Source organism: Carlito syrichta, unplaced genomic scaffold (assembly GCF_000164805.1).
Source record: "Carlito syrichta isolate Samal-C Ts95f unplaced genomic scaffold, Tarsius_syrichta-2.0.1 Scaffold155199, whole genome shotgun sequence".
Classification (NCBI taxonomy): domain Eukaryota; kingdom Metazoa; phylum Chordata; class Mammalia; order Primates; family Tarsiidae; genus Carlito; species Carlito syrichta.
The window spans coordinates 43832-54959 of NW_007099295.1; the positions used below are offsets into that span (position 1 = coordinate 43832).

General features: G+C 58.0%; 1 protein-coding gene across 1 annotated transcript in view; it reads left to right on the plus strand.

Annotated features, from left to right (window-relative positions):
* ZFR2 (zinc finger RNA binding protein 2) overlaps positions 1-11128 on the plus strand; it is a 26804-nt gene that overhangs the window by 12700 nt on the left and 2976 nt on the right. Inside the window, exons 9-13 of the mRNA XM_021709056.1 lie at positions 2300-2487; positions 5226-5397; positions 6977-7115; positions 9943-10037; positions 10675-10770. Coding sequence (XP_021564731.1) covers positions 2300-2487; positions 5226-5397; positions 6977-7115; positions 9943-10037; positions 10675-10770 — 690 coding nt within the window. The remainder of the gene's footprint in view (positions 1-2299; positions 2488-5225; positions 5398-6976; positions 7116-9942; positions 10038-10674; positions 10771-11128) is intronic.

An 11128-nucleotide genomic window follows, 5' to 3' on the forward strand; every position in this document is an offset into this window, starting at 1 on the left:
GGTGGACCCCTGGTGGGCCCCTGGTCAGCCCCTGGTCAGCCCACAACCTGGGGCCGGAGAGGGGCAGGGGACAGTGGGGATGGGTCAGGCGCCACCGCCGTGGCTGACCCTTGACGCGGGAGCCATGGCCACCACAGAGAGCGCTCTGCCGTTCACAGAGACAGCAGGGCCGCAGAGTCACCCGGTGTCCCCTGACCTCGGTGTCCACCATGTCCCCTGACGTCCCAGTGTCCACCGCATCCCCGACTCCCCAATATCCACTGCGTCCCCTGACCCCGGTGTCTGCTGTGTTCTCTGACCCCCCAGTGTCCACTGTGTCCCCGACTCTCCAGTGTCTGCTGCACTCCCTGACCCTGGTGTCTGTCCCCTGATCCTGGTGTCCATTGATCATGGTGTCCCCTTTGTCCCTGACCTCAGTGTCCCCTGTGTCCTTGATCACCGGGGTCCCATGTCCCCTGACTCTAGGGTCTCCTGTGTCTCCTGACCCTGGTATCCTGTGTCCCCTGATCCCAGTGTCCCCTGTGTCCCTGACCCTGGAGTCCCCTGTTTCCCTGACCCTTGATGTCCCCTGTATCCTTGACCTCTGGTGTCCCCTGTGTCCCTGACCCCTGGGGTCTCTTGTGTCCCTGACCCCGGTGTCCCCTGTGTCCCTGACCAGTGTCCCCTGTGTCCCTGACCTCTGGTGTCCCCTGTGTCCCTGGCTGTCGACACACTTTGTCATCTTCCTCCTCCGCCCTTGGAAACCACCCCAAAGCACCTCCTGACCTTGACACTGGCTTGAGAAGGGCCTGGCGGTGGCACATCTGCCCAGAAGGAGCCAGGGTAGCCCGAGGGCTGTGGCCACCAGCCTGGGCCTCTTTGCCCCCCAGGTGTGACGTCGGCTAGCCCCCACCCTAACCAGCGTCAGTCTCCCCGTGCATACAACAGGTGCTTGTACAGAACCCAGCGAGAGCCTGGCAGGGCCCTGTGGGAGCCCCAGCCTCATGTGGGGGCCACGAGTCAGGGCACCTTGGTGTGCCAGGCGGGGCCTGTGGCCTGACCACGCCACGTCCCCTCTGCTTCCTGCAGGCAGCGGGAGGAGGCGCCGCCCAGGGAGGAGCAGTCATCGCCTGCGCCGTCTGACCAGCCCGCTCCTGCACCCCCCACTGCGCCGCCCCTGGTAGGTGGAGGGTCCGGAGGGCAGAGGCCAGTCGACCTCCTCACTGGAGGGACCGGGCCTCTTCCAAGACTCCCGTGTGGCGCTTGGGGCCGTCGGGTCCACTCCCAGCCCCTCACACCACAGATGGGCTTCCCGAGGTCCCCGGTGTCACGCGCTTTGCGGAGCCTCAGGCAACTGCTGTCCCTTCTCAGATGCACCTGTCTCTGGGCCACTGAACCCCAAGGTCGAAAGCAAACCTTTTTTTTTTGAGTCGGAGTCTCACTCTGTCACCTAGGCTGGAGTGCAGTGGCACGCTGCTCGTGGCCACCGCAACCTCGACCAGCTGGGCTCCGGCCATCCTTCTGCCTCAGCCTTCCAAGGAGCTGGAACTACAGGCGTGTACGCTCAACAGATTTTTTTATTTCTCGTAGAGACAGGGTCTCGCCACATTGCTCAGGCTGGTCTCAAACCCCTGAGCTCAGGCAGTCCTCTGGCCTCCACCTCCCAAAGTGCGAGATTACAGGCTTGAGCCACCGTGCTGGCCTGAATGCAAACCTTAAATCTGCATCTTGCTGCAGGGGGAGGCCCCTGTGTTTACTCAAAAGCCTCTGACCCGGAAATGTGAGAATAGTTCCAAAAGACCAGGTGTGGTAGCGCCTGTAATCCCAGCTATTCAGGAGGCTGAGGCTGGAGGATCACTTGAGGTCAGGAGTTTGAGACCTGGGCAACATAGCGAGACCCATCTCTACAAAAAAAATTTTTTTTAAATTAGCCAGGTGTGGTGGTGTACACCTGTGGTGCCATCTGTTCAGGAGGCTGGGATGGGAGGCTCTCCTGAGCCTAGGCGTTGGAAGCCGCAGTGAGCTGTGAGGAGGTCACCCAGCACTGCAAGCTAGTGTGGGCGACAGAGCCAAGCCCTGGCTCAAAGGCACAAAAAATTGCCAAAGGGGCTCCCCGCTACCCCCCACTGAGACCTGAATGCCCCGCAGCCATCAGAGGAGGCCCCCAGAACCCAGCTTGGCCCTCCACCAGGCCGGCCAGGCCACTGGCACCCACCTGTCCATCACTCCCCGAAGCCAACCTGGTCCTGGCCCCCCTCCCACATTCCCTGCCCGCCGGGTCCCTAGGACTCCTCAGTGCCCATGACCTACCTGGCCTCTCCCACAGCCCGGGCGGCGGCCGGAGTCCAGCGACGACCGACACGTCATGTGCAAGCACGCGACCATCTACCCCACGGAGCAGGAGCTGCAGGCCGTGACGAGGGCCGTGGCCCACACGGAGCGTGCCCTCAGGCTGGTGTCTGATGCGCTGGCCCGGGAGAGCCAGGAGGAGCAGGGTGACCAGCGCAGGTCTGTGGGGGTCTTGCCCGTCCCCTCGGGGGGCTTCGGGGCTTTCTGGCCTCATGAGTGGGAGGGCTCCAAATCTCAGTGCTTGGGCCTCCCGGCTCCGAGTGAGACTGAGCTGTTGCTGGTGACGGGTGTTGTTCTGACACCACACAGTCCCTTGCCAGGAGCATCCAAAAGCAGGATCTGGCCAGGTGCATTTTGGGAAGTTGAGGCAGGAGGATCGCTTGAGCCCGGGAGATCGAGACTAGCCTGGGCAACATAGCGAGACCTCATCGCTACACAAAAATGAGCCAGGCGTGGTGGCACCTGTAGTTCCAGCTACTCAGGAGGATGAGACAGGTGGATCACCTGAGCCCAGGAGGTCGAGGCTGCCCCGAGCTGTGATTATTATGATTGTGCCACTGCACTCAGCCTGGGCAACAGAGTGAGACCCCGACTCAAAAAACAAAGAAACAAAAAATTCAACCTAGGCATGGCAGCTCATGCCTGAAATCCCAGCACTTTGGGAGGCCAAGGCAGGAGGATTACTTGAGTCCTAGAGTTCGAGACCAGCCTGGGAAACATAGCAAGACCTCGTCTCTACAAAAATATAAATAAATAAGATAAAGACACAGTCCAGGTGGGCGTGACCACCTCTTGCCTCAGTTTCCTTGGCTGCGGAAGGAGCCCAGCGGGATTCTAAGCTGACTTCTCTGTCTCAGGGGCGTCTGGGTCGCTCAGAGCCGTAAGGAATCATCAAGAAAGGAGAAAGCGCCTCTGTCTTCCACGTCACCATGATCGAGTTCAGTCACCCAGAGGAGTTGCTGCTGCAGGCCCCTCCTCTCTGCCTGACAGCTTCTCTTTCATTTTTATTTTTTAGAGACAGATCTGGCTTTGTTGCCCAGGCTAGAGTACAGTGGAGCATTCATATTTCACTGCAGTCTCGAACTCCTGGGCTTAAGGGATGCTCCCAACGCAGTCTACTGAGTAGCCACTATGCCTGGCTCATTTTTAAATTTTCTTTTTCTTTTTTTTTGAGTCAGGGCCTCACTCTGTCGCCCAAACTGGAGTGCAGTGGAGTGATCATAGCTCACTGCAGTCTCGAACTCCTGGGCTCAAGTGATCCTCCCTCCTCAGCCTCCCAAGTAGCTGGGACTGCAGGTGTGCATCACCTGGCTAATTATTTTTATTATTATTTTAATGGAGACGGGGTCTTGCTTTGTTGCCTAGGCTGGTCTTAAACTCTTAGTTTTCAGTAATCCTCCTGCTTCAGCCTCCCAAAGCGCTGGGATTACAGGCATGAGCCACCGTACCCAGTCTCATTTCTCCTTCTTAATGCTTTTCTTCTCTTTTCTTTTTTTGAGTTGGAGTCTCACTCTGTCACCCAGGCTGGAGTGCCGTGACACACTCACGGCCACCCCAGTGTTGACCTTCTGGGCTCTTGCGATCCTTCCACCTCAGCCTTCCAAGTAGCCAGAACTACAGGTGCACGCTACCACGCCCGGCTCATTTTTGATTGGTTGTAGAGACAAGGTCTCCCCAACTTGCCCGGGTGGGTCTTGAACCCGCGGGCTCTGGCAATTCACTCACCTAGGCCTCCTAAAGTGCTGGGATGACAGGCTGAGCCACCAAGCCTGGCCAGTGTTTTTCTGTTGTGGCAAAATGCATAGAACATAGAACTCACCAGCTTAACCATGTCTAAGTGCACAGCTCAGCGGCCTTAAGTGCCTGCACGCTGCTGTGCAACTGTCACCACTGTCGTCTCCAAAACTTTGTCCTCTTCCCTAACTGGATCGCTGCCCCATAGACCACTCACTCCTCATCCCCCGCCCCCCAGCCCCGGCACCCACGAGTCTCGTCCTGTCTCTGTGGACTGGCCTGTGCAGAAGTCGCACAGAAATGGAGTCACACGCTGTGTGTCCTCGTGTATCTGGCAGTCTCCTCCCACCGGGGCTTGCTCTGTGTAGGGGGAGGTGAGGGCCACACCCAGGTGGATCATTCCATGTCCCAGCGTGACCCACACCTGGGACCCCACTCCCCGCAAAAGCCTGAGAGCCTCGGCCAGTCTCAGCGTCTACTCAGGTGTGGGTTTTCCTTCCCCAGGGAGGCAAGAGAACAGAGCGGGAATTCTTTCTGTTGTCCCTGGAGTCAGGGTGAACTTAAAAGCCAATGCCTGATGAGGAAAGTCTTTGAACAGCAGAGCCGTCAGGACTCAGGGGCAGGCCTGGGGCTCGGCGCTCATGAACCACCGTGGTGGAGAGGGGGACAGGTGCTGGGGTTCACACCTATGGTCACACACTCAGGGAGGCCGAGGCGGGAGGCTCGCTTGAGCCCAGGAGTTCGAGGTCAGCCTGGGCAACATGGTGAGACCTCGTCTCTACAAAAAGTACAAAAGTGAGCCTGGCATGGTGGCGCCTGTCGTCCCAGTGCTCAGGAGACTGAGGTGGGAGGATCGCTTGAGCCCAGGTGGTCGAGGCTGCCGGGAGCTGTGACCGTGCCACTGTACTCCAGCCTGGGCAACACCGCAAGACCCTATTTCAAAAAAGAAAAAAGAGGAAAAGACGGGACTGACCGCACCTCTCAGTCACCCTGAGGCATGCACGGTGGTGCCTCTTAGATGCATCGGTGAAGGGCCATGGTCCCATTTCACCGATGAAGAGAGAGGCCTCACCAGTGGCCGGTCTGGTAGCTCGTGGACACGGGGGCGGCCGGGGTGCTTCCGCCTGGGCCCTGAGGACGCCGCTGTGGCTTTGTCTCCACAGCGGCGCGACCCCCTCGTCCCGGGTCCTGAAAGGCGTCGTGCGGGTCGGAGTCCTGGCGAAGGGCCTCCTGCTGCGGGGTGACAGGAGTGTGCACCTGGCCCTCCTCTGCTCGGAGAAGCCCACGCGTGGCTTGCTGCGGAGAATCACGGAGCAGCTGCCCCTGCAGCTCCGGGTAAGGGGGCGCCTACCCCCACCGGCCCCCTCCCCAGAGGCTGCGGGCTCCCAGACCGTGGGGCCCTTATCTCTGCCAGCTGCAAGGACCAGGAGGCGTCGCACCTGGAAACCAGTCACAGCTGTCGTCCCAGCACTTTGGGAGACCCAGGTGGGAGAATCCCCTAAGCCCAGGGGTTCGAGACCAGCCTGGGCAACACAGCGAGGCCTTGTCTCTACAAACAAAGAAAAAAATGAGCCAAGTGCGGTGTCACCTATAATCCCAGCTACTTGGGAGGCCAAGGCGGGAGGGTCAGCTTGAGCCCAGGAGATCCAAACTGCAGCGAACTTTGATTTTTGTCACTGTACTCCAGCCTGGGACCGAGACCCCATGTCTACAAACAATGACAAAGTGAGCCAAGTGTGGTGGCACCTGCAGTCCCAGCTACTTGGGAGGCCGAGGCAGGTGGATGGCTTGAGGCTAGGAGTTCAAGACTTCAGTTACTTAATCACACATTTCCTGAGCACCTGTGACTTGACATGTCACTGCTGGATACTGTTGGGGGCGGGCAGAGATGGCTCAGAGAATTTCTGCAAAATTCTCAGCCTAGTACAAACATAGCTTCTGAGCCCCATGAAGATGGCTGAGGCTTCCAGAGTGCTGGCGGCACCCACCCCGCTAACGGAGGCGGGGCCCCAGGGGTCACCCAGCCGCAGGAAGCCTCTGTGTGGGGGAGGGCTGGAGTGGGGAGACGGGTTTCAGGAGGGAGGCTGGGCTCAGGCATGAATGCAGGCGGCATAGACAGTGGAGAACAGGGAGGCTGAGCTGCCACACAAACCTCCCGAGCTTTGACCTTCTCGGGTGACAGTGGCGTCTCATTATAGGTTTGTTTGGTGGTGGTGGTTCTTTTTTTTTTTTTTTTTTTCAATCAGAGTCTCCTTCTGTCGCCCAGGCTGGAGTGCAGTGGCATCATGATCGCCACTGCAGCCTCAACCTCCTGGGCTCAAGTAATCTTCCGCCTCTGCCTCCTGAGTAGCTGGGACTACAGGCACGTGCCACCACGCCTGGCTAATTATTTGATTTTTTGTATAGGCAAGGGTCTCACTATGTTGCTTAGGCTGGTCTCAAACTCCTGGGCTCAGGCATTCCTCCTGCCTCAGCCTCCCAAAGTGCTGGGATTACAGGCATAAGCACATTATAGTTTTAATTTGCTTCTCTCTGACTGTGGGAGTAATTTGTGTCATTGTGTAAAAGGAGCATTTGTGTTTGTTTCTCTGCCAAGTATCTGTTATTTCACTCACCAGCTTTTTATTGGATTTCTGGTCTTGTTGTTATTGAATTACGGGCGTCTTTACATATGGAGGCTCCTTATATTGCAGGGCCCGTTGTCTGTATGTATCTCTACAGTTGTGCACTCCTGGAGGGCTGGGGCTGGGTCCTGGTCACTTGGAGGTACCAGACGCATAGCACCAGGCCTGGTACCCAGTCAGCAAGCACAGGGCACCGGTGTGAAGTGGGACGTGCCACCCATGCCATTACTCATTTACACGTGACTCTGGGCCAGTGTGACGGGGCCTTGTGCTGTGTTCACGTCTCCCAGGTGGTAACCGAGGATGAGTACAAGGTCTCCTCTGACCCTGAAGCCAATGTTGTCATCTCCTCCTGCAAGGAGCCCCGGATGCAGGTCACGGTGTCTGTCACCTCACCCCTGATGCGAGAGGACCCCTCCACGGACCAAGGTGCGGCCCGGCCCTTCTGTCCAGCCACTGCCCCCACCCTCCGCGGGGCCCCGCTTATGCCCAAGCCCTGGCGGGGAAGGCTGCAGCAACAGCCTCCCGGAGCCTCCAACCCCTGGATCCCATGGGTCACACATGAGCTGGGACTTGGGGTCCACGGAATCAGTGACAGAGTGTCACGGGGCTCAGAGCCTGGACTGTGGGTGCATTGTGTCATCTTCCCACGTACCAGACCAGTGCCACTTCCCTGCCCTTGGTGAGGCCAGTTCCCCGGCCACAGGCAGGTCTGAATGTTTCCTTCGGGTCATGATGCAAGCTCCGCTTGCCTCTGTTCATCCATCACGGCGGCCACAGCTGACCCCGAGGGACCCAGTGCCGCTGTTGGGGACGTGGGAGTTCGGGGGCTTGAAGCTGGACCTGCCACACCTGGGAGGGTGAGCCACGAGGCTGGGCTAGGCCGGAGAGTGAGGGCCTTGATCGCTGACCACAGCAGAGGCAGGCATCAGGAACACACCGCACTTCTGTGCTCACCAGAGTCTCAGCCAGCCACAGAATCTTCTAGAACAGATACTAGGACTGTCTTCCAAACTCCTGTCATCCTTGTACTCCTTTTAATTTTTGTAGAAACGGGGTCTCGCTGTGTTGTCCAGGCTGGTCTTAAACCCCTAGCCTCAGACGATCCTCCCACCTCAGCTTCCCAAAGTGCTGGGATGACGGGCGTGAGCCACCACATCTGGCCTGGAAAGTGGGTTTCAGAAGCTCACCTACCTACCACTCCGGGCCTGGGGAGGGGAAACCAGGTCAGGAAGGGCTGACAGGAAGTGCGGTCTCCTGGGACGGCTCATGGGGCTGCCTGTCTAAGATGGGTCCTCACCAAAGGATTTCCGGGCTCTTAATCATCCACCCAGGCCAGGAAAGAGCCACCATCTGGTGGCCATTCCCCCACCCCCACCGTCCTGTCTCCTCCTCATATGTTTGCTTCAGGGCCTTTGGCTCGAAGTAATAGGCATTATTTTTCCCCACTGTTTTTACTTTTTAGATGACTATTTAGAGATTTCTTGGGCCCAGGAGGTTGAGGCCCCAGTGAGCTATGGTCATGCCATTGCACTCCAGCCTGGGTGACAGAGCAAGACCTTGCCTATAAAAAAAATAGAAACGAAAATCACCGAGGCATGGTGGTGCATGCTTGTAGTCCCCGCTACTCAGGAGGCTGAGGTGGGAGGATCACTTGAGGCCAGGAGTTGGAGGCTGCAGTGAGCTATGAGCATGTCACTGTACGACAGCCTGGCCAGTCGGGTCAGACTCCAACTCAAATAAATAGAGGCTCGCCACTTAGGGTTCAAAGGCTCTCTTTTAAAAAAAGACCAAAAAACTTAAGCTTTAGCAATGAATCGACTTTGGGAGGCCAAGGCGGGAGGATTGCTTCAGCCCAGGAGTTCGAGACCAGCGTGGGCAACATAGCAGGACCCCGTCTCTACAGAAACTAGTAAATGAGCCAGGCACGGTGGTGCCTGTCGTCCCAGCTACTCAGGAGGCTGAGGCAGGAGGATTGCCTGAACCTGGGGCTTGGAGGCTGCAGTCAGCTGTGACTGAAGCACTGTGCTCCACCATGGGTGACAGAGTGAGACTCTGACTCCAAAAAAGAAAGAAAAAAGAAAAGAAAGAGGCATGCTTAAGGGAGAGCGTGGACACCTTAAGAGAGGGCACATGCTTGCCTTTGATGGGAAGCTTTATCTACTTTGACGATGCTTAAGCCAACCATGAGCCAAGCACGGGGACTGCACGTGTCTGCGCATGAGTTTTGGCGACCGTCTCTCCAGTTTTTAAGTCCACAGGGACCTTCTAAATAATGAGTGTTACTGTCCAACTAGACCTGGGCTTTTCTTAGAACATCGTATCTGTGTCTGGGGTAATTTCCTGTTTCTGTGACCTACTGCACTCGTAGGCCCACATTCCATCCTGCGAGGTGGTCAGGGCCAGTGTGCCCGGTCAGTTGGGTGAAGGTCATGTACCCATAAGTAAGATGGATGGGCCAGGCATGGTGGCTCAAGCCTATAATCCCAGCACTTTGAGAGGCTGAGGTGAGGGGATTTCCTGAAGCCCACGGGTTCGAGACCCACCTGGGCAACTTGACGAGACCTCATCTCTCCAAGAAATCAAAAAAAATTGGCTGGGTGTGGTAGCACGCAGCTGTAGTTCCAGCTACTCGGAAGGCTGAGGCGGAAGGATCGCCGGAGCCCAGCAGGTCGAGGCTGGGGTGACCGCGAGCATGCTGCTGCCCTCCAGCCTGGGCAACAGAGTGAGACTCTGACTCAAAAAAATAATCATAATAATAATCGATGTCTGGACACTTACCCTATTTTAATTTTGTTTTGGAGTCTGAGCATCACTCTGTGCCGCCAAGGCTGGGGTGCAGTGGCGCTATCATGGTTGTTCAGAGCCTTGACCTCTTGACTACAGGTGCGGGCCAGCATACCCGGCTAATTTTTTTATTTTTTGTAGCAACAAGGTGTCACTATGTCACTGTATCACCCAGGCTGGCCTCAAACTCCAGGCCTCCGTGATCCTCCCCCCTCAGCCTCCAAAGTGCTGGGATGACAGGCATGAGCCACTGTGCCCAGCCCATTTTTCGAGCCGCCAGTAGGAAATTCATCTCTCTATGTCTAACCTGCGCTGAAGGACCCGCCGCATCCCGGAAGGACAGCTGGGGGGAACCAGCGTTTCCCAGACAAATACAATGAGGCTCCCAGGCCTAGGGGGCCCACCTGAGTCACCTGCCCAGGTGGGAGCAGCACGGAATGAGGACTCACACTCACTCTTCTTCTAGAAGGAACGGAAAAGCTGCGGCCTGACCCGGAGGATGTCCTGAGCCCCGAGAAGTGCCTGGAGTCACTAGCTGCCCTCCGTCATGCCAAGTGGTTCCAGGTCGGGGGGGCGGGGAGGGCGGCGTCCCAGGCTGAGGGGCCCACACGTTAGCTCTAGCCTCATGGACTCCCACAGACGGGGATGCCACGGGCAGCTCACTGGCTCATGTCTCGCTCTTTTAAAAATTTTTTTGAGACAGACTCTTGTTCTATGGCCCAGGTTGGAGTGCAGTGGTGTGATCACAGCTCTCCACAGCCTCCACCTGCTGGACGCAGGCCATCCTCCCGCTTCAGCCTCCCGAGTAGCTGGAAATACAGGCGCCACCATGCCCGGCTAATGTTTGATTTTTTTTGTAGAGATGAGGTCTCGCCATGTTGCCCAGACTGGTCTCCAACTCCTGGGCTCAAGCGATTCTCCTCCCTCGGCCTCCCAAAGTGCTGGGATGACAGGTATGAGCCACCACACCCGGCCCTGCTTGTTCTTACCAAGTGCTGGCCTGACCAAGGCTGGCTCCTGGCCAACTGAGTTGAGAAACTTGGAAGGAGTGACCACAGGCCTAGAGACAGGGACATACCACCTTCCAGGCCAGCCGGGCTCTGGGATCCCCAGGGTGGTCCTGGGTCCTTCACACTCAGGACAGCACCTGCCGCCCCATGGATTTCGAGGGGTCCCTGAGCCGACCGTTGCTTCTCCCTAGGCTCGCGCCAGTGGACTTCCACTGTGTGTCATCGTCACCCGGGTCCTCAGGGACCTCCGCCAGCGTGTGCCTGCCTGGAGGGCCCTGCCAGCCTGGGTGAGGCTCTGCCGCGGGGTCCTCGAGAGACACGTCCTCTCCCAGGGCATGGGAGGGGGGAGGGCAGGGGTGTCCCAGGCCTGGGAGGGGAAGAGGCCTCTTCAGCCTCATTTGCCTGGCGCCCTCTGAAACCCACAGCCGCGGGACACATGCAAATGTGGGGCCGCCCTGGCGACAGAGACCATGGGGCGGAGGCCGGGATCGGACAGCAGGGAGTCAAACCGGAGACCTGGCTATACGCCAGCCTCTGGGCGACCCAGCCCGGGCCACCTGCTCTGGAGAGGGGACCCCCCTGGGCTCTAACTGCCCCTCTCCCATCAGTAAGCCCCTCGACCCCCATGAGACCCCCGCCCCCCCC